At 43.9% G+C, this 23,611-nt stretch overlaps 2 protein-coding genes across 4 annotated transcripts in view; both read left to right on the plus strand.

The window, feature by feature from the left end:
* arhgef10 (Rho guanine nucleotide exchange factor (GEF) 10) overlaps window positions 1–13,816 on the plus strand; it is a 54,251-nt gene extending 40,435 nt beyond the window's left edge. For both annotated transcript variants that reach the window (XM_062397861.1, XM_062397862.1), the window contains 5 exons: window positions 2,164–2,306; window positions 4,339–4,513; window positions 11,935–12,057; window positions 12,593–13,112; window positions 13,204–13,816. In XM_062397861.1, the coding sequence (XP_062253845.1) occupies window positions 2,164–2,306; window positions 4,339–4,513; window positions 11,935–12,057; window positions 12,593–13,092 (941 nt within the window). In that variant the 3' untranslated portion in view covers window positions 13,093–13,112; window positions 13,204–13,816. The remainder of the gene's footprint in view (window positions 1–2,163; window positions 2,307–4,338; window positions 4,514–11,934; window positions 12,058–12,592; window positions 13,113–13,203) is intronic.
* Window positions 13,817–15,977: 2,161 nt separating this feature from the next.
* LOC133962238 (kelch repeat and BTB domain-containing protein 11) lies at window positions 15,978–21,173 on the plus strand. 2 transcript variants are annotated; one of them, XM_062397764.1, is made up of 2 exons: window positions 15,978–16,403; window positions 17,624–21,173. In XM_062397764.1, the coding sequence occupies exon 2, from the start codon at window positions 17,675–17,677 to the stop codon at window positions 19,553–19,555; it is 1,881 nt and encodes a 626-aa protein (XP_062253748.1). In that variant the 5' UTR covers window positions 15,978–16,403; window positions 17,624–17,674; the 3' UTR covers window positions 19,556–21,173. The 2 variants fall into 2 exon arrangements, with proteins under 2 accessions (XP_062253748.1, XP_062253747.1); XM_062397763.1 differs by having other exon boundaries at window positions 15,979–16,403; window positions 17,603–21,173.
* Window positions 21,174–23,611: the final 2,438 nt, after the last annotated feature.

Below are 23,611 nucleotides of genomic sequence, written 5' to 3' on the forward strand. Positions count from 1 at the left end.
GACTGAATGTTCGAGCGGCAGTTGCTTTTCATCATTCGTCACAACAAGTGTGTCGAATCGCTTCCCAGAAGAAAATTCCTGGCCCCTAAAACTCTGATTTGTTATTATTTCCACTGAACTGCAGCTCTGTCACCGAGACACGGTGCTCGATGCTGAATCATGAGTCATCTTGTATAGTTTGGTAGGAAAACTGTGCCCTGCATGCCGATTATAAGCCTGCTCAAGTACTTTGTCACTGCGGCTGCCTGTACCCCACTAGCATATAAACCAGGCCCACGGTTTACATTGTAGGGAAGAAAGGCGGCAGAACTAGGAAGAATGATCAGCTTATATTCCTTGATGTTGCACTGTCATCTGATCAAAGGGGGGGGGTGGCGTCAAAGGGAACAGTGATGTGGAAAACACGGAGCCTTCAGTGCTGAGTTTATTGTTGTCGCTGCACAGAAGTGCTCCTCGGCTGCTGATGCAGTGTGTCTGAAGCTGAGGCTCATTCAGCCTCATTCTGCCACGCTCGCTATTTCCTCTGTGACTGACTGTATTATGAGGGATGGAGAAAGAGGGAGGCAGTGAATTCTGTAAAGGTCGCACGTCACGGACAGACACTCCGATCGAAACCTCTATCCTGCCGTTGTGTGTCACGCCTCTACTGTTTCGTGTTGAGAATATTTTAATTTTGTTATTGTTTGTGTACAGATATTTTTATAATGAGTCAGTGGTGCAGAGTGATGTCAGAAAACTTAATGTTCATCCTATCTGGTTTATCTGCAATGAAGCCGTTATAAAATAAGATAAAGTAATCCTTTATTCCTTTAGTCCCACAGTGGGGAAATTTGTAATATTACAGCCACAAGAATCAATGCGTCCATGATCAAACGGTTAGTGGGATATGCATTCCACATACAGACAGGACGTTGAGAAACTAGTCCGTAGATATGGTACTCTACACATATACACTTATATGCAATTATTTAGCGTATAAAGTACATGCTTACTTACTTTTACTGATATTTTACTTATATCTTTTTCCCCATTGTGGAACTAATGAAGAACTATCGTATCTTATCTTATCTTATCTTATCTTATCTTATCTTATCTTATCTTATCTTATCTTATCTTATCTTATCTTATCTTATCTTATCTTATCTTATCTTACACTGCGCTTAGAAGCTTTTTGCAGCTGACACTGACATGCAGGAAAGCTCTGGTTGAAAATGTGAGATATGTGGGCAGACTCTCTCCAGCAGAGATGACTTACATAAGCCTCCAAGTTGGCACTCATTTCATTTTCTTCTTCCTCCTCCACTACCCCTATCTTTTTTTCAAATTTTCTCTTTTCTTTCTCATGTGCATTCACCTGCACAGTATGATCATTACAGCAATATAAACAGGGCACCGCTGGAATGCTAATCCCACCTAGCTTTCTGTATTTGGGAGATTACCCTTACTTCCCCAGTCATCACTGTACCTCTGAAAGCACACCTCTCTCTCTCTCTCTGGGTGGCTTCCTTCAATAGCTGCCTTTGTGCCTTCTCTTAAACAAACATTACTGGTCGGGCAACATTCACTTCCTGGGCTAGATTAGCTCAGGGAATGTGGTATCTGGAAGAAATTAATTTGGTTTTTAACACAGGGCCCTTCTAGCTCTAAGTAAGTTAAAGCCATCTTACTGATGCACCTTCCAGTTTTTTCTGTCTGACTAAATTAGATTTTCTCTCATTTTATGACAACACTGACTGAAATCCAAACCAGAACAGTTGCAGAAAAGCAACGCGCTGGTATTTATAAAGGCAGTCCATGTGGTGTTTCACTGCTGGCGCTGTAGGTGCCCGGGCACAAGTAGAGCAGTGCATGTAGGAGGTGTGAGTGGGATTCGGCTCTGAGTAAAGCCTGGCAGCCCATCTATATTCATAGTGAAAGCTGTGAAAGCCATCAATGGCCACTCCACCAGCATTAGTAGAGCTGCAGATGACCTTTACAGACGATATATATATATATAAAGACAGATTGACTGTTAAAGTGTCCTCAGTGAGCCGTTCCCAATGTAATTATTACATGGAAAAAATTAAAAAAAATAATTGAAGTGATGTAAACTACTGCACTGTTTAGTTTCTCATCATATGCATGTTCTGCCTATGAATCCCAACACTGTGTTTGTTCTTCCAGACGGTTTGTGGTGCAGTGACAAGCCCACGGTGCTGAAGCTTGGAGTCCTGCCGGTCAAGGCCATGCTGGCGGTGGAGGAGCATCTCTGGGCGTCATCGGGGGGCCAGGTCTTCATCATCAGCACCCACACACATTCTGTGGAGGTATGAAGCCTCGCTCGCCCTGATACTGTTATCCAGCTGTTATAGATACGTTTCATGTCTGTCTCTGTGTGTAACTAGTCCTTGGTGCATGTCTTCTTATCAGTGTACCTGTCCCAGCCGGCCTGTGTAAATCATCCAGGAAACAAGCGCTGGAGAAAAGGGATGATTAGTGCGTTAATCATCCTCAAATTAGTTTGTCAAGTCTAAACCTGTGTCAGGTCAGGAAAATAAAAAGCAAAAAAAAGACAGTTTGGAATCTTTTTTGTTTACTTGAAGGTAATTTATTGAGAGTTTTAATACTTAGAGCGTGATTTTCTTTTTAATCAAGTTAAGTCAGTGAACCGTCATCAGAAAGTAAAGTGGTGACTTTTCAGTTTGGATAAGCGCAACATTGCTTAGTGTTTTATCTAAGCTAATTTAGACATGAACATGAGTGAAAAATTGTGTCCAGGCGTTTTTACGAATTTCATAAGATGAACGCAGAAAGACATTGTCCGGGTCAGACATGTTCACAACAGGAAAAGGAAATATCCTTGTCTTTCCAAGTTGACCTCTTCGTCTGCGTCTTCTACTCGTATGTCACCTCTTTTAGGAGATATATCTATCCTTTTTTTCACCTCTTAGAAACATCATAAAAATGCTGACTCACTCGCTGTGACTTTTTCTTACTGTATTCTCACATGAGCTCACTGAGACATTTGTCAGACATTTTACAAGAGGCTTGGCAGTGACATTGTGGAATATCTCCGGAGAAGCTGACTTGTACATTTGCGTTCTCACATACTGGGTCTTTTTTTATGTAAAATGTCCGGAGTCCAGTGCATGACTGAAAGCAGTTTTGAAGTATAAAAGGCATCTACTAGATCAGGGCGCCTCACTTCTCTTCTCACTCTACCCGCTCCCATTTTCCTGGAATATGGACGTTATTCCCTTTGTGTGTGTTCTGGCCTGGTTTAGGGATTGGAGGCACCTGTCGTGGGTCCAGGAATAGTAACGTTCCTCTGACATGCTCTCACTCATAATCTGTTTAGCCTCATTAAGCTCATTATGTTGCACCACCTGCCTGCCCCTCTCTCTCTCTTCCTCAGCGAGGGCTCACAGTTTGTCCACAGTAGTGACTCAAAGTCCAACAGAGGAGGGAGGCATGACCGGATATTTTAAGACTTAGTCATTTGAATGAAAGGTTTCTCTAATATAAGTTCAAGGGTTTACATTTACACAAGGTGCAATACAGTACTTGAATATTTCACATTTGATCAGAAACATGTACTGAGACACTTGTGAATGGACTCTATCCTTTGCTAGCTCCACCTACACGTAGAGGGATGTGTGGTGACATTATGTAACCAGTGGTGGTGGAGGGAGGCTACTCTGTTGGTTCACATGTTTGGAGTTCAAAGCTACAAGCTTTTTTAGATTTATAAACCAAATCTTTTTCCCTGTACCTGCTGTTTGGATTTCACCTGACCGCCGTCATTGACATCACCTCTGAATAAATTATGTTTGTGCGTTTGGCCAAGAACAACCCCATTGTCTCATATTCTGCTTTGCACTGTGGAAATGTGATTCTTCAATTTGATGCTTAAGCATAATCAAAGAATCCCCAGACATAACAACCACTTACTCTGCATGGGCAGCTGCAGTCTAAACAGACTTTCTGTGGGTTGATTCTCCAGTTCCACCAACAGCCAGAGATCTTCTTCGAAAAAACATTTAGTCTGAGCCTAGAAAGTTACAAATATACTACTATTGTGTAGTGTTGGTGCCAAACACAAAAACAAAAGTTTGAATTCCCTCACAGAGTCATTTTCTGTTCGCCAGTTAAAATGCTATAATGGTGACGTAGATGCTAGTGAGAATTACACAGTTTATAATCCTACAGGCTGTATACACTGAAATATTTCTTTCTGTATATCAACTGTATTATTTTCTTGTTTATTTCTTTGTGATAGATTTGGTCCCTCAAACAGAATTTAGTGTCAATGTGCAGTAGTGTGATGACTTGCTCCTGTCACTTGTGCTCCTGATCCAGAGGCAGCTAGAGACTCACCAGGAGGAGGGCATGGTGGTGTCCCACATGGTGGTGGCCGGCGTGGGCATTTGGATCGCCTTCAGTTCGGGTTCCACACTCCGCCTTTTCCACACGGAGACCCTGGAGCCCCTACAGGACATTAACATCGCTACGCCAGTCCACAATATACTGCCTGGTAATACATCATCTTCATTTTGCCTGATTTAACACTAAGGAAAATTACTAATTTCTTTGACATTTATAGATTTATATGAACTCAGTAAACCTAGCCAGGGTCAGCTACACTGTCAATAACTTTTTCTGTGAAGGATTTAGTAACACGAAAGTTTATAGTTCAGATATTCAGCATCAAGGACACTTGTATCCATAGATAACATTGCTGAATTCCTTTCTTTTACATGACTGTTGTTCTTTTTTGCCTCTGCATCTACTCCCTAATGTTTTATTTTGATATTTTCAGAAGATAAAATATGTTTAGGATCAACTCAGTCCTTCTCCAAAGAAACATCACTGTCATAAATGTATTTTGTAAACGCTAAGTGTAAAAATAACAACCAAAGCCAATGCATAAATCGCAGCTAGTAAAGAAACTTTCACCTTTTTCCCAGGGAATGATTCGTGGCTCTTGATTGAAAGGAAATCAGACATGTTTAAGAAACTGTTCTCTATGAGTGAGGTGGATTTAGTGCAGCTTGATTGAATTAAAGGGGACAGTTGGACTCTAGTTGCTCTTGCAGGGGGTTCAATCCTCTTTGATTTACTCTACAAAATAACAAATAACAACCACCACCTGTAACCTTCTCCTCTTGCGGCCCTCAAAGGATAAGCAGTATGGATATTGGATGGATCGAGTGTTTTCTCACCTTGTAGAAGTCCTTGGCCGGTGCACAGTCGTGTGGTTTGAGATTGATTCATAGTGATTCTGCGGTCTCACCTCCTTTACCACCGTACCCACCGCCATCACTCTCAGTTCTCTTTGCCTTCTCTCGAGTGTCACTAAGTAATGTGATCCGCACGCCTGACGGGGCCTGAAACCTTTTAGCGAGTGTCAAACTGTCCCACAAAGAACAGCAAAGCATAGGTGTTCTCCTTTTTGATCATCTCGTCCACTGTGCCTATTCAAATACGCCCCTGCACCTGGGGTTGCCGTTGGCATTTCCCCTGAGCTCACGTGTCAAAAATGCTGTCTCACTCGTTGCCTGTCAGTAATTAGCTGACATCAGTGTGGCAGCTCATCCAGACAGCCGTTGTTATGGCAGCTCTGTCACGCTCTCGTCCTCGTCTAAACAGTGGATCTGGGACCTCTCATTTTGTCCCTATTCATAGTGTTGCGTAACAAACTAAACTTTTGACCTCCTCAAGTCATTTTATGGCAACGTAGTGTGTTTTTGAAGGTGTGTTCAAAAAGGAAAAATCCAGCTTGAAGTTGAGCACAAACACAAACTTTCATGATTGACCAAATGTAGACAGGAATTAACATATCGAATTGAGCTACAGTGCAGATTTACAGTCGAGCTACTTTTGGAGATCAGCTTAAATGAACAGTCCTCAGCCACATGAAGCATGAGCGAAATGAATCACTTTAAAAGAAAAAAAGAACCCCTTCTCCAATAATTAATCAAAATGTAATGGTGGCAAGCTTTTTTAAAATTTATCGAACCATGAAAATGTCAAACAAAACAGATACAAATATAAACAACTAGAAAGGCCCTGAAGAGCACATACAGACCCTAATAAAACCACATTTAATTCCTAAAATTGGATCCTGCTTTTGCTTTTTGGATACACTCATAGGTTTCTCTCCTCTAAATATGACTTATACCTGTCAATTATTTCCTTGGAAATTGTAAAAAAAAAAATCTTTATCCCGATAAAAAAAGTGTTATTTCCTGACCTACACCGAGTCCTCCCACCAGGTTGAATGGAAATGTTTTTAGTAGTTGTGGTAGTGACAAATGGACAGAGGTGAAATCATGACCTCCTTGTTGTGGATAACAATGTAGGAGTCTTTGCAGGTTGTGTGATCTAATGTAGCGTTACAAGTGAGTGCAGTGATTCTGATCACAGAGGTTTTTCTCTGCTTTTAAAAGTAATTTGATTACATCATCGGCCCGCCGTGGCTCACCCTGGCTCTGTGATGTTGTAAGGCGCTGCTGCTGTAGACCTGTCATTAGCAGGTTGTAACAAACACAGAGGCGAACTAAATGAGCCATCGCTCACAGACAGTTTGATTCCAGATGAGTTTCTTTCAGATGAGCTAATATTTGCTTTACAGGCCCTGGAGATGTTAACCCCATGATGCATAGTGCATACCCGAAACTGAGGAGTGAATTGCATTGTATAACACCATAACACTAGTTTCAGTTCCTGCCTGTGTCTTTTAGATTGGAAACTGGTTCAGTTTCTATGGTAATATACCATAGTGTTTATATTGGGGTGTGACATAAGGAGCAGCTTCTGCCATGTGTGTTTAAGCCAAACGTTGTCACTGAGGATGTTCAGATCAGATCAGATGAGTGTTATAGTGAAAGTGAATCAAGGCTGAAGTCATCACAGTAGATTTGGATCTTGTAATCTATTGTGTTACGTCAGCTTGACCCCAAAACACAGTTGTGTGTTCTGTCCCTGAGAGGAGATTGCTGCTGTTGGTAGGAGGTCTGGATGTGTGCAGTTCAGTAACTGCTGATTTCCTCCACACAGAGTAATGCAGACAGTATTTTTCCAACGTTTTCTCTAAAGCTGCTTTCAGACATGCACTGAAGTCTGGATGGTACCTGACATTTTCTGAAGGGGTTGGAAAGAAAAAAAATGTCAGAGTCAGTTGCTGTGGAAATTCACATACACGTTGAATACGGCAATAAAGAAGTCACTTGATAAGACAGTGAGATTTGACAACTGATGCAAGTGTCGAATTGATGTAGGCAATAACAGCTCAATATATTCATCATGTCCTCCTTCCTCCCTCCTCCCTCCTCCCTCCTCCCTCCTCCCTCCTCCCTCCTCCCTCCTCCCTCCTCCCGCCTCCCTCCTCCCTCCTCCATGCTCTACTCCTCACATGTCGTTGTGAACGTGTCTGACTATCTTCTGCCTTGTTCTTCATATATGTAAAAGGCAAAGTCAGAAAAATGTCCCGAACCTGTTTTCCAGAATTTCCAGAATTTTACATTTGTTCAACACTTCATCCATTTTAAACTGGAATATACATCTGGTATAATCTTGTTTCAGGGTTTTGGTACCTGAAGATTTTGAATCTGTGTTTTTTGTCACAGTCGTTTTGTGTGTTATGATCTTCACTTATTAACTTGCCCTGTAGTTGTATCATTACGTGGTCATCTTCATCATTACCGATATCTTCATTAGCCTAGTTGAGCATAGAATTTTTTTACAGTGATTCCTCCGAGGGATTTCTCTGTTATTGCTACGAGGGAGGAATAACATTCACAAAGGCATCAGGAGTATTTATGTATAAAATGTCAGAAGTGAGTCGTGTTGAATCTGCTCAATCTGCACGGTAGCTCTTTTCATCTGACTCTTCTCCTTACTTCAAGCGACATTAGTTAATCAGCAGAATGTCAGATCCCTTGTGAGTGGGTTTTTAAATGTCACTAATTGTTAGATCAGCTCCGAAGCCAAAATTGGGTTCTGCAATGTAAAAAAAAAAAACATGCAACAAAGAACCATTCTCTAGTGGTCTATTGTAACCATGGCTACAGGTTTTTCACCGTGGCACGATGATGAACAGCCATTCTGCAGCGTCATGCTTCTGACTGTAGAGAAAAACAGATTGATGGTCAGTGCTATCCGCTCTGAATTTCCTTTGAGGACATTTCAAATTGCAGGGAAAACTTCAAGATAAGAAGTTTTCGGTTCCCTTGATCTTCGTGAGAGAACCTCTGGGTGATGCCGAGTGTTTGGAGTTACAGGGAAGGCCTCTTTCTCAGACAGATGTGAATGATAAAAGCTGCCTGCAATGGGACCTCGCCGCCCGTACTGGCTAATAGGATCCATGCAACCGCAGAGGAAGCCGTATCTGGGACAGACCACCGCACATGAAAGCTTTCCTCCTCCGGGCCTCGCCATCGGGAAAGCTCACTTCCTCTGATAGCTGCACTGGCTCCTTGAACTGTCAGTCAGCATGGAAATCAAAAGTCTTTTTTTAATCCATGATCAAGGGTGTGTAGATGAGATTTGTTTTGTTTGAATGAAGCAGTTGCATTGAATCCACCTGTCTCACTGGCTCACTGCTTGTCGCCTGTTTTGATCTGCTCCAGAGGGTTCCACCCTGGCACTAACTGCTGCTGGCCGCTGCCGGGGAACAGAATGAGACCAAAAAATTAGCTGTTCCTGCACAATCTCTGGCGTAATTGGATTTGCCAGCCATACCAGTTTGGGACAGGAAGGGACCGTCTGCAATCGATGTGTGTGTGAGGCTGAGAGTGACAGGGCCTCCCTCCATCGACACTTGTTTACCGAGACACGAGATAGAAATGAAATCGTCTCGTAGGAAAATAGCAATGAAATTAGATGTTTTTTTGTTTTTTTTATAAATCTCTGAATCTCCAGGAAGTCCACATTGTTTGAAGGAATATCACATTACAGACCCTAATGCGGATGTGGCTTGTCTACAGAAAACACACTGATCCAATGAGCTGTATCTCCTCAAAGAAAAAACACAGGGCGTTGTCTTCAGTGTGAACGGCGTCGATGAATGGTGCAGTGTTAAACGCAGGAGGTGCTGAAGGTGGGGTTATCCTTCTCATGTTTGAGCATGTTGGAGCAATTTCTTCTAACTCCCGTCTGTGGAGACCACACTTCCTTATCCAAGCACTGAACACACAGCGGGTTAATATGCTCTAATAGCCGTCATTATCACTGTAACTCAAAGCTCGTGTTTATTGAAGAACCCTATACAGTTTATGTTTTAGAGTAGTGTTGTGGTGTCAGTAGCTGATTGGATGTCACGTTTATTGGACTACTCTATATTCCCAAATACCGAGTGTGTTAGACACGCAGAGATGCAATGTGGATTTTCTTATTACCTCCACCAAGGAGGTTATTGTTTGGCAGATTGTGTGTAAGATTAGACAAAAACAAATGAACAGTTTTCAACAAGACTTGGTGAAAGGATTCAGTATGAGTCATGGAAGAACCCATTTCATTGGGGTGGATCCAGGAGTTGTTTTTACTTTCTTTTAAATTGTGAGACTGGGCGGTTCTGGACCTTTTCACTGATTCCCCAGCGAATCGTTCATGGATCTTGATAAAATAAAAAGAGCCATATATAGGGTTCTTCTGGATGTGATTTTATTTTATTGAACCTCCGTGGGACCAGGGTAAAGACACCGACAAATAATCTACAAAAGCTTTAGAATAGTCAAGAAATGCCCCAATTAAAGGAAACATTTAGGGGAAATCATTGTGTTAAATGTTAATAAGTTTGAAATTTAATACAAGACTATCTTAACAAGTTCTGAAGAAGCCCCTCAGAAGGCAGCAGGCCTCTGAGACCTTCCTGTCTCAGAGGACGCTGGCTGACTGGCTGCTGTGCTGAGGGTCTCGTCTGCCTGTGTATGCTGCTCTGTGACCTATAAAGGCAGCCGTGCGTGGTCTAATGGGAGACAAACATCAGGGGGGGGTCAGTAAATAACACCTCCAGCTTCTCTTTGTGTGTACGCCACTACTGTTGCACACGTCCCAACACGGACAACATGCTTAATCCTGAATGAATGTTCGCTCGCAAAGCGCTGACTCAACATGATAGTGTCCAATAGCTGCACTGCCAGGCAGCTACAGCTAAAACTGAGAATCTTTGAAAATAATTTATGGTTTTTAGTATTCCTTGTAACAGCATGGTTCTGGTTCGAGATCTCACAGATACACGCGCTCTAACCAATCCTGAGTCAGTCTTAGCTGTCAATCATTACGTTTTACCCCATTTCCATAGCGTCAAATATCTTATATAAACCAAACTTTCCTGAAAAGCTCTTGAACATTAGTCTGATAATAACTAACTTAAATATCAGAAACCCGCTTTGAGAAACATTTATTTGATGTTTATTTTTATTTTTACATTTTTCGACCCATGTCCTGTCCAGTAACATGGATGAGGCCGGGTTCATGACCTATACTGCAGCCAGCCACCAGGAGCGATCAAGACACTTTTGGGAACATAGTAGTAATAAAGAAAGAGGGGGTAACTTCCTGCTCCAGAGCCTGATCCACTGATTCCCCACATACTGCTGATCTGTTATTCCTCCACTAATAGAATGGCTGATACAGTGTATTATTGTAAAATTTGGGATTTGCTCCTCCCGCCTGCTGGTGCTTGTCAGGAGTAAATGTAGATCAAAGTGGGGCTGTGGTGCGGGATCAGGGCCAGAGCCGGGCCGTGTTGATGCTCACTCTGGGTTTATTTTGGTTCACCCTCTGGGTGGGGAACTCCAAATATTATGAAAGGAGGAAGTTGAGCAAGGCCCCCTCCGACCAGCCGGCCGTGTGTTCCTGCTAACTCTGGATGTCATTAGAAGCACATGTGGGCAAGACGCAGAGCCCAGTCCTCCACTGTACCTGCCCTCTGTCTGGCAGGGTTCCGTGAAGTGTGGCAGGGTGGCGTGCGTGTGCCCCGAGCAATAGGGGTCAGCTCCAGGGAGGGGGGGGCGGCGGGGGGGTCAGCCTGCCGAGACTGGCAGTAATTTTTCCTTAAACCCAAGAGGATTACTTTTAGGCAGGAAATTCAAGTCAAGCTGTTGCAGCAGTAATGACTCATGACAGTCTCGCCTCCCACACTGCAGCACTGAAATGACTGTTTTTGCCAAACGCCAGATTCCTCACACAACCCTGAAAAAGGATGATAAGAATGTTGAAAACGATTCGATAGAAGCGACCAGATACCGTTCCTCACACAGCTCGCTCCTGACGCTCTGAGCCGAGCGCCAAACTCCTCATCACCGGTCACCTAACAGTCCGTCAGAGAGCCTGAAAGGTGCTGTTAACTTCACAATAGCTGCTTTTAAAAGCCCAAAGGAGCATCACAGTGATTTTTCCAGCCAGGAGGGGAAATGAAAGGTCAGGTCAGATTGTCCCTTTGTAGCTGCCGTGAGCTTCCTCAATACAGGCAGCCCCCCCTACTTAATTACACCAATCTGTTACATAACACTTTTGTGTTTGCCTGTCTGACTCAAAGTGGACAACAGCTCTGTGTTTTTCTGCGTTCAGCCTCTTGAAAAGAGCTCGCTCTTACCCAGACTCCTCTCCTCTACGTTGCCCTGGAGACAAATAACCGCTGAACATCATCGCTGTGAAAATGCCCCCCCTCGCTAAAAAAGATATATGTCCTCCCTCCCTCCCTCCCTCCGTCCCTCCCACACACCACACTGTCCTCAAGCTGAAGTGGCCCATTAAATATGCACTTCTCTGATTTTCCAGGAGTGAAGAGTGTGCATGGTGCCACTGTGTGAGGTCCAACAGTTCACACCTGACACCATACACCCCGGAACATGTCTCAGCCAAGAGACATTTAACTCTGACGATTTCAAATGTCACTGGATTTGACTTCGGGAAATTGAAGCCATGTCGTGTGTTTGTTTTCTTCTGCAGGGAACCAGAGAGTGTCAGTGAGCAGCCTGCTGGTCTGTCATGGTCTGCTGCTGGTGGGGACCAACCTGGGGGTGACTGTGGCCCTCTCTGTCCCCAGACTGCAGGGGATCCCCAAGGTCACAGGTAACACCGAGACATCAGCGTGTCACTATTTCAAATGTAAACTTAAATACCTATTTAACACCAGATTTAGAAGTTATGTCACAATTTAAATACGAATCTCGCTCAGTTAACAAACGGATTTGCCTTTACAAAGGTTTTCCAAAAGAGGAAACCAGAGAATGTCTGGGGGTTTTTCATTTTTCGTAACAATAACATTTTACCTGGTGAAAACCTATTGACTTAATCATCATAGTTTTATACAGCGTGGCGATATAATGACCTTAAAATAATGTATCCACCAGAGGAGATGCCTTTAGGAGTCTGTGTTTTGCTGTTTTGCTTGAGATCTCTGAAGAAGCAGTTATATGTTCTCTCATTACTCATGTTAGGTGAGGCTGATTGTATTTTATGGTTATTGGCACAAAATTAGCAATTCAAACATATACTAAAGTTGCAGATTATTCATTTCACTTCCCAGACATTCTTATTAATTAACAATAAGCAAAGTGTGTGAAAGAAGCAGGACGAGCACTGACGTGTCTGTGCTCGTCCTCAGGTCGGGGCATGGTGTCCTTCCACGCTCACAGCGGAGCAGTGAAGTTCCTCACCGTGGCTGCTGCGGTCTGCAATCGATCCACGGGCCCGGCCTCCCCCGCCCCCCCCGCCCCAGTCCAGCCAGCAGAGGATGCGGAGAACACCCCCCCGACGCCGGATGCAGCGCCGACTCCTCCTCAGGGACGAGGCGTGTGGCTGGGAGAGGCGGGCTGCACCGCCATGGCTCTCCGGGACTCTGCGTCCTCCTCGTCCTGCGGCTCCCTCGCCCCGTCCCAGGGCTCGCTGGAGCACGGGCCGGAGGACGGGGCCCTGTACGACGTGCTCCACGACCCGGCTCACATGCGGAGGGGGCGCCGCTCCAGCAAGGTGGACGTCAGCTCGCTGCTGGTGGTGTCCGGGGGGCTGGGCCACCGCAGGGTGAACAAAAAGACCAAACCGTCTCGCCATGAGGACACAACCTCCACTATCATGATCTGGCAGATTCCTTTACTCCACATGTGAAACCAGAAACTCCTTGACGGGTCAGTACAGCAGCATTTGATCAGTTACAAGTTGAAACTATGTCGTGTGCATCCCTCTCACCAGCGTTTCTATATTTTCTTGGTTTTTCAGGTTTTTCGGCTCCACAGAACTCTCCCTGTGGGACGTGGTGTTACACTTCACAGAAAATCACAATTAAACGTGTTATTTAAAGCAGAACTGCATCGGGAACTCTGCATCATCGTCTCGTGCCATAAAACACAAAGGAATCGATAAAACCACTCAAACCATTACGCTCGATACAAACACCATCCTGCAGACAAGTCGAAGGATACTCTCCACTTGTTGAGGATGTATTAAAAAAACAAAAACACTACAAGGTCTTTTCATTTCACCCTCTGATAAAGGTGTTCTGTAACATGGCTAATACATTCCATTGCTCCCCAGTGTTTGTGCCACACAGTTGACTGCAGTGTTTATACCAGTGTTGAAAAGGAAACGGGAATCGATCGACGACACGGTCCCGCTCCAAAGGCTCGTGAGGAAACAGCCGAGCTTGGAAAGTGTTACATGGAAGTTTCTCGTACGATAATTAGGATCAGGACTTCAGATCGTCAGTCAAGGCTCGAGTTGTGAATGTGACGTGTTCCAGCTCAGATTCACATAAGCAGCAGATCCGGGGTCAGAGGAAGTTTTTATATATGGAATCAGATGCTTTTTTTTTTTTTTTTACCATTGAAGCTGCCACTATACTGTAAACAGAGCAGAGAAAGGGATATAGAGAAAAAAGGTGAAGTATGGATGACTGAATTAGTTTGAGAGGGTCTGAGGAGAATCCCTGGCTGGCCAGGTTTCTGTTCATAAAGGGAAGAAAAGAGTCTTTATCACCACAAGAGAGTTTGTTGTTTCCCCCTAATGCATATTTGTTTCTCGCATAAGGATATTTTTAAAAAGGATGAAAAAGCTTTATACTGTGTCATAATTTGTCTGTATGTCTGTTATGTGCATTAACAAATCCATAAACATTGTTTTATTGAGCAAACTTGTGTATTCCATGAGTTTTTTATTGAGAATTTCCTCTTTTTTGTGATTATACTCTTCCTGTCGTGTCGGTTACATTTTCAGGGAAACACATGTCGGCCTTGTGGAAGCTTTTCCCCAGTTTTGGAATCGTTGAAGCCAAACAAAGTACAGATTAGAAACAAACAGATCTGTATCATACTCAGGTGGAGATAAAAGAAGGAGGCAATGGTGTGTTTCTTTTTTTTTTCCAATCTTGTACTTCTCCTCTGCGCCGACTGTGTGCAGCCATCAGTACATGCCGGGACTAGCAATGTGCCTGAGGGGCTGCAGGAGCTGAGCCTGATGCAGCTCTTCCGGGATTCTGCTGCTCGTTTCTCCCACTGCCGAGCAGAGAGGGTCAAGACATTCTGCCTCTTCTGAGGCTCACGCCCACTCGTGCACCAGCAGCTTTCACTATCGTGTCAGCTCTAGCAAAAATAGGCAAGATGACTCTCATGGTCGGAGGTTTTTATTGAAAGCTGCAATCCGCAGCACCTGAGGATGATTCCTGAATATCATCTCATCTGATTTTTACCAACTTGAACTTGAGATCGTGTTTAACTCCTGTAACTGAATACTGTCTTGTATTTATTAACTAGAAGTAAAACATGGCCACACCTCAGTCTCAGTGTGAGTAAGTAACCGGGTTATCAGTGCGTCTGGCTGGGTGTTGACACTGCTCACATATCAAGACAGTGCTGTGTCGTGAAGTCCTTTTGTTATCCCTTTGACCCTGATGTTTCCATGGAGACACTTGCATGCTGTGTGTGTGTGTGTGTGTGTCTTTGTTCTCAGAATATCTGGCATTAAACCCTCCCAGCTGAAAGCTGTCTAATCTCACAGGGCCGATAGTTGTGCGATGCCCTCGTGGTGGCTCCCGTCTATTTTTGTATTTGAAGGCCAGTTGCTAAGACGCCACACAGTCTCCAAGGAGGAGAGCTTGTGGCCCCCGGGATTTACCCAAAAAGAAAATTGTGCTCCTGCAGTTGCTGCTCTTTGATGATGCCCCTTGTCACACGATGAGTGTGTTGACGTCTCACACATTTCGATTGACTCAGACTGTGTCTCTCATTGAACTCCGATATAAAAAGTGTTGCATCATCAGCAGATGGAAAATGTGAATTTTACTTCCAGAACATTGTGAAGTTTTGTTGTTAAACCTCCCTCCCTGTGTACACATTTATTTATTACCTCCACCAAGGAGGTAATGTTTTCATCAGTGTATTTGTTCGTTTGTTACCATGATTATGCAAAAACTACCACAAGGATTACTATATAACATGGTGGAAGGCTGCGGAAGAATCCATACAATTTTGTTGTGGGTTGTAAACGGGATGGATCCAGAGTTTTATTTTCCACTTAATATTGTAAGATGTGGTGTTTTATATGCCATTTTTGTTGATTTCGCAAAAATGTTGAATATCACATTAGGGGACCAATATTTGTGAGTGTGTGTAATATTCCACCGGTCAATACTCTTTGGGGGTTATTTTAAGTGTAGGGTCACACTTTTTTGTGAGTCTTATGTTGGGGTTGCTGTACCAGTGTGTCCACAGGCATGAGGGGAGAAAGGGAGGGGGGAGGGAGGGAGGGGTGTCCCACATATTTAAATCCCCATGGGGACCCACCCTCCTGCTGCCGCACGTCCTGGTACCCAGCTCAGGGATGATGCGTAAAGGATGATGGGTAACGGAATGTCGCATCTCTTGGATACGACCGGAGCGCGCGCACACGACAGATTGAGCCTCGTGCCTGCCTGAGTGTAGGGTTAATGCCGACTGTAGTGGGCGTGGCTTAGATCAATAATAACCGCCTCACTGTAGTGAACTGTAAAAGAACAGAGAGAGAGAGAGAGAGAGAAAGAGAGAGAGAGGACTCAGCGGGAACTCACCACACTGACACTGACTGTGCTCAGCAGCTTCACACCGGAGGAGCTCACCGATCAGAGGAGGTGCGACCTGGAATGACTGGTTGATCGTCCCCTCCGTCCTCCCTACCTCTTCCTCCTCCTTCTCCTCCTCTTCCTCCTGCTGCCGCCGCCCGGGCAGACACCTCAGTGCGGGTCGGGAGCGGACAGAACCAGGAGGCGGCGCAGTGTGGATACAAAGCGCTGATCGGAGGGACAAAGCGGCTGGAAATTGTCGGGAGAAGTGAACCAGTGGAGCCACAGGAGAGTCTGCTTCATCGGGACTTACGTCACTGAGCCGTGGGGAGCGAGCGGCGGCAGAGAGAGAGAGAGACACGCTGCTGCTGTTTATTCAGAACCGCAGGTAGGTCACATTTAACGGGAGCTGATCTCACATCCTTATATATAGATTATAATGAGGTTACCACACCTCGGACTCCCGCAGGACTCCACTGGGAGGCCTGATTTATCATGTGTCCATGGACTCGGTCTGCGGGATGTCTCTCAGGAGTTACCGATACAACGCAATCCTCCTTTTACTCTTCATATTAGAGATGAATTCCTCCATCGGCGCAACACCCTGTGCGCATGCGCCCTGGGCGTCTCCAGATTACCACGAATAACGGACAGACAGTGTTGCACATACGTCGAGCACTTTAAGATCAGAGCTACGCGTTGGAGTGTCTTTGATTTCATGTGCGATCTGCAGATGTTGCACCCAAAAACCTCCACGTATAGGTTGACATGATGCCACATTACTGTAGTGGTGAGTTGTAGCGCAAACCTGGCCAGAGCTGGAGAGCAAAGTAATATTTTCCTTTAAAACCCACTGGTTCCTAGCTTTTTTTTACTGGAGAAATAGCGCCCCTCAGAGATCTAAGGCCATTTTATTTATACAGCAGATTCCATACACAGAGGTAGATTGAAGGTGCTGTACATTGAACACAGCACAGAGACAGAATGGAAAGAAAAATCTATTAAAAAGCAGAAAGCAGAGTTTAGAATAAGTAAAAGACGTTAAGAGGTCAAAGAAATACCAAGGACAAAATCTGAGTTTGTATTTAAAAAAAAGTTGAAGAACTAAAATATATTAAAAAAAAATAGATGTCAAATAATAAAATAAATTAAAAAAAATAGAGTAGAAACACAATGATGGCTTGACCTTTGTAAAAATAGTTGAAGGCACTAACATTTTTCAGTCTTGGACTTAAAGCTGCTCCTCCATGTTTTGACTGGTCCCTGCGTGCCACTAGAAAACCACTATCCAGTGATCTAAAGAGTCCCACAGGGTTGCATTGCATTATCATGTCTGTTGTGTTATATTTAGGGGAAGCTGCATTTAAGAGATTTTGAAAAGAGCAGTTCAACTTTGAATTGTATCCTGTGCTTGTCTTTTTAGATTTGCTTCAAACTCTTGCATCAGAATTTTGGATGAGTTGTAAGATGATTGTCTTTTCAGGAACTCCTGTTAAAAGTCCACCATCGTCAATTCTACTGGAAATAAATGTGTGAATCTTTTTTCTCGCTTTAGTAAAATCCTCTCCTTGTTTTTCCTCCATGCAGGTGAAGAGTTTTTCTCTCCAGTCATCATGATCGGCGTAGACAACGTCTCCTGTCACCAGTGAGGACGTCAACATGAACGAGGCCCACAGGCAAGGCGGAGGGGCCATCGCCGTAGAGGCCGACGTCATCCTCCACGTCGCGAACCCTGACCTCATCAGGCCGGCCAACAGGGATGGAAGTTTATATCCGGGTCACGTCCAGGCATTCCTGCCGGAGGACAAGGACTTCAGCCCTACTCCGGTGTTTGAGAAGGAGTACCTGTTGGACGGAAGGCTGATGGAGAATAAGTACATCGATCATCAGAAAGGAAACGGCTCATACAACTCCAGAGCTGATCAGTGCCACCTCTCCAATGTTAAGAGGGCTCTGGATCTCCCTCTTCATACTGACTCTGTGTCCAATCATGTTTCTGACACGCTGCAAAACTGTTCAAGTAATGAAATGTACAACGGCGCCACAGCCAAAGTATGCCTGTCTGATCGAGGCCAAGAGGAAACTGATCGCTCAGGGCTAAAATCAAACCTCGAACAGGCAGCTGAAAATCCAGCAGCTAAAGAAAAGCCTGATCTAGTCATCGAAGTTGGCGGGCAAACGATCAGCGCTCACAAATCTGTCCTTGCAGAGAAGAGCGACTACTTTAAGGCGCGGCTGTCACGAGACATCCTCAAGGTAAAGGGAATGAGCTACAAGACATTGTCTACGTTGATAGACTACATTTACACCTCCAAGGTGAATGTGAGCAAGGACAATGTTGTCGAGGTCATCACAGGTGCTAAAATCCTCCAGATCCCCTGCGCTGTCCAGGCCGCCATGGACTCCATGTCGGAACAAATCACTGCAGAGAACTGCTACGAGATTCTTACCATTGCCAAAAAGCAGCGTCTGAACGAGCTGAAGGAGACGGCCTACGGCTACATGAGCGACAATTTCCTTAAGGTCCTCAAAGACCCCGCCGCGTACGGGCGTTTGACCGGATCGGAGCGGGACCTGATCCTGAGGAAGAGAATGGAAGGGAGGAATACGCTGATGGTCGCAGAGATAAACGATGTGTTTGATCGAGTCGGGAGCAGGCCGCAGAGTCGTTGCGGCAGCCGGCCACAGAGCCCCTTGTCAGAGGGGTCTTTAGAGGATAACCATATGATTTACTTCTTTAACGAAACGGCAAATGACTGGAGACCTTTGACGGCGATGCCTGAGGACTTAAACACTAAAGGGTGTGGGATGTGCACCTTGTACAACTACCTGTTTGTGGCAGGGGGGATCAAGGGCTACGGTGACAAAGGCAAAGTGTCGGACAAAGTTTTCTGTTACAACCCCATAACCAACCGCTGGGCTGAGGTCAGACCTATGAACCAGGCTCGAGCCCAGCTCAAGCTCGTGTCCATGGACGGCCACTTGTATGCCATCGGAGGGGAATGTTTGTTTACAGTGGAAAAATACGACCCTCGCATGGACCGCTGGACTACCGTGGCCCCTTTGCCCAAGGGAGCCTTTGCCGTGGCCCACGAAGCCACCACCTGCAGCGGAGAACTCTACGTCTCAGGGGGCTCCCTCTTCTACCGCCTCGTCAAGTACGACCCCAAGAGGGACGAGTGGCAGGAGTGCCCCTTCAACAACAGCAGGAAGAAGTCCACCGACATGGTGGCGTTCAAGAGCTTCATCTACCGCTTCGACGTCAACCGCGAGCAGGGCATCACCGTCTTCAAGTACAACACCATAGTGAAAATGTGGCACGACTGCGCCTCGCAGAGGCTCGGGAGCCACTTGCCGTTCAGGTGCGCCGTCATCGGGAACTGCATCTACTGCGTGAACAAATCCCAGACGCTTCAGTTCGTAGTGGAGGAGGAGGGCGGCTACTTTGTGGAGGAGGCGCTGAGGGCACCTCTGGAGGCGAAGGGCGTTCTTTTTCCTTTTGTGCTCACGTTGCCTGAAAAGCCTGAAAAAGTGACATAGTGTGTGCGTGTGTCCTCCAGAATAAAACATTATACCTGGCAAAAATAGAATAAGCAGAAGACATTATACACACTCTTCAGTGTCAGCTTCTGTCCTTGTGTCTCGATGGCTGCTTTGCAATGGAATGTGTGTGTTTGCATGGCAATTTAACAGGTTTGCGCCTTAAAAGGAAACATTTTATTTGTCAGTGTTGAATGACTGAATGAAACCATATTTGTATCTGACTGTAAATAATGACATCATGAAAGTGACTGTAGATTTTTTCGTGTATCTCCTGTGGTCAGTTTTGTTTTGGTGCAATGTAGAATAGACTTAGAACATATTAACTAGTTTACTGGTGACTTTGGTAACAAAAAGTGGTTTTGCTTGAGATTCTATTGTTATAACAAAAAACGATGGAAGCAGTTATAGTGCGCTTTATGAATGATGTAAGGCAGGTTCTATGCAAATGAAACAGAATATATGGAGGGTCTGCTGATCATGGTTACTAGGAGCGGATTTGACTGGAACGAGTACGATGTTTTGCCTTTTATTCATCCTGTGAAATATTCTCACATAATATAGAGTGAAAAACAAGAAACTGCTGTATTCATCTTCTAAACTGAACATATATGCTTGCTGGTGAAGCATTTTTTTTTACCTTTCATGAATTCAGGCGACGTCCACACAAAGCAAATTTGTATTTTCATCTCCTTCAAGTTGAAGCTTTAGATTTTGCATCACAAATCAGAAACTGACAAAGTACACGGTATTCTTCTTATAGTGCCTCTTCCCGGAAGTAACGTTTCCTGCATTTAGCACATTTGCCAAAGATAAACAATAATTATTTAAGGCTATAACAAACCTGCATAAATCCAACCCACAAACAGTATAATGTATTTTCACATCAATTGTTTTTGGTAAGATCTTAATAAAGGACGCACTTCTCACCACAGTCGAAAAGTATAACAACAGTAGTTCAACTGGAGGAGGATCATGTTTGCTGCTAACTGACACTTCTATGGAAGGTTTAGGAGAAGTCACTCAAACTCCAGAGACCTGCTATGAACTTCCCTGTGCGACTTTCAGCAGCAGGACCCTGTTCACCTGTTACCAGGTTGTTGCCATGAATAGGGTCCTTTCCTGCAGGCCCAACATCAAATCCAACCACTGTGCTGCAGGGTCCCGGCCCCCCCCTGCCTCCACTGGTCATGTGACACTAATGAACCATGTTCTTCCTACATCGGTGTACGTGAATGCCAGTTTTTGCTCAAAATAGTCATTGCTTTGCAATAATACCGTGGCAGTTTTGTATGGAAGCTAACGCTGATTTATTCCTTGAACAAATAGCTTTTGATAATATTTGTAGAAGTGTATCCATGCAGTCGATGTGACGCAGACAAAATGGATGTGGTTTTGTTTTTTGGGGCTGGCTGGCTGGCGTCTGTATTTTGGTGATTCTTTTGGTTTTTGTAAGGATTTGGTAGTTGTGGATCTGCTGCTGTGATGGACAGTAAAGTGACGCTGAGGCTTCCTGTTCATGGCGAACGTACGGAGTGAGCTGACCAATAAGCTGTTGGATAATGTACATCGGTCAGAGTTAAGTGCTTCAAATAAAATATCTTGTGTCTGAAAATGACCCACGGACCTCTGAGTGTGTTTTCAACAAGATGCTTTGTTTGGGTTCAGTCAGCCTGTCACAGGTGGAATGGAACTGCCATCTAGTGGGTTCGGAGTGCAACTGCACCCAGCACTGCTGCTACGCATGGATAACAAACTAGAATGGACAGATAGATTGATTGACTGCTACACCAAACAACACACACTTAAAGTTATAAGTCTCCTTAATATGCCCGATTAATTTCATTTCGATTCATGAATTTCAATCAAATTGGTGAAAGCGTCAAGTCAGAGTTAATGAAAAAGAAATTCCTGGATCTGCCATAACACTTTATAAATTACTTCTTGGCCCATGTCCCATCCTTCCACATAGTTTCAATAAAATTAATTTTATTTCCTTGGCAGAGGGACCTAAGATGTCTGCTTGTCTCACCAATGATGTACGGTGATTGTTGTAATATTCACAGTATTCTATGCCAATAAGATGTGTGGTTTAGGCCATTGAGAACAATATTATGGAAAATGGAGATTTTCATCTGTGTGTTATTTAATGCAACGGATTTATTGCAGCTGGCTCTGAAATGTTTATGATGGAGCTATCATGCCAAATACTCCTCAGGAAGATCTATCAACACGTAACACAATGGTGACTTCGGATTTCAATCCACACACTTCCAAGAGGTTAGGTTAATGTAGCTTTTCTTGCAAATAATTGTATATTATTTGTGGTAATATATCAGATTATAGGAAAATCTATCAGTCAGCTCTATGAGTTTAGACCAATTTTTTGGCCAAAGACACAAATCCTTAAAATCCAACTGTAGCATTTGAACATGATGCAGCTGTTAAAGTTATATATGCATTAAAGTCATGAAGTTATTTTGAGAAGTGATTACCTATTTCAATGGCAAGAAAAAAAATAATTAAAAACAAGAATCAACAGAGATTTTTCACGCAAAACGCCTTCAACGCTTCAAAATGCATGTGCTGCTTTGCAGTCCTAGAAAAATTTGAAATTGTGTTTATATCTGTTTTTATTATAATTTCCCTTATGGGGTTTTTTTCAGGGTCTAGAAAAGTGCTGCTCAAAAAGTTAAGAAACTTTGCAGGAAACTCAAGGTCTACGGATATTTTATTATTAGGGCCCGAGCACCGAACGGTGGGAGGCCCTATGGATATTTAAATGATTATTATTATTATTTGTATTATTATTATTATTTTTCTCCACACAATTGAGTTGGCTTTTTGAGGGCTTCAACATGCTCAAAAGTTTTAAAAGTTTGCAGTAAATTACAAAGTGGTGAAAATGTACATATTCTGGAGTATTTGGAAATGGGCGTGGCAAAAAAGCTCAACAGCGTCACCTGGAACGCAGCCTCTAGTTATTCTTAATTTAATAAACAATTTCGGCGATGGGTGCCCTTTTTTTTGGTTTGAGCAGTCTTCTACGATTGATGACATAGAAGGTGAGTCTTCTATCATCAATCATAGAAGACTTATACTCTATGTCAGGACGTGCATCATAGAAAATTGATGACATGATAAAGAACATGAGTTTTCTATGTGATCAGAGAAACTTGTGGTGACATAGAAGATGAGTCTCCTATGTCCCTAAAGGCGCCTTCTTCACTTAGGAGAGCTGGATTCCAAGACACTGTAGAACAGGGGTTTTTCAACCAGGGGTCTGCGGCCCCCTTGTGGTCCGTGACAGTATTGCAGGGGTCCGCGAAATTCGCTTTGATATAACACATTTCCAGATTATTCTTGAATATCATGAAAAATATTTAAAATAAGAAAAAATATGTCTAAAGAAATATAAAGGTGATAAGGGGAACCTTGAAAACCGGCTTGGGGCTAGAAACTGCCAATAGTTTTCCCCTGTGCATGTGTGTTAAAGGTAGATGTAGAAGAGCGGGTGAGCTAGGTAGAAAAACTCTCAGGGGGTCTTGGAGATGTAGTTTGTTTGATGGGAATTTTTATTTTCCCAAAAAGAAGGCCCAAAAGGGCAGAATTAATAATGAAAATATTAAATAACACAAAAGAGCGGAAAACAAATACTTTGTAATAAGAAAAATAAATTGCCATAATAGCCAAAACAATTAATTGCAATAACAGTCAACTTTACCACGTTCGCTGGTTGAGAAACAATTTCTTAGGAGAGCTCTGGAGGACATGGCCAGTGACAAGAAGATTTTCAACTGTGTGAAGGTACGAAAGGTTTTATTAACCAGTCTCTGTGAGTTACTGGAGTGCGTCAAAATCCTGAAGGGCAGACGGAGTGGGGCTGAGTTACACCTCGTTGTAAAGTAATGGAATATACTTGAAGCTAATGTTGGTCCACGACTGTTGGTAAGATCTCATCAATACAATTCCTGGATCCACCTCTGCGCCAAAATTGTACGGTTTCCTCCCTGGGTCCACAAACGTTCATGGAAACTCCTTCAGTAGTTTTTGATG

Source organism: Platichthys flesus, chromosome 10 (assembly GCF_949316205.1).
Source record: "Platichthys flesus chromosome 10, fPlaFle2.1, whole genome shotgun sequence".
NCBI lineage: Eukaryota > Metazoa > Chordata > Actinopteri > Pleuronectiformes > Pleuronectidae > Platichthys > Platichthys flesus.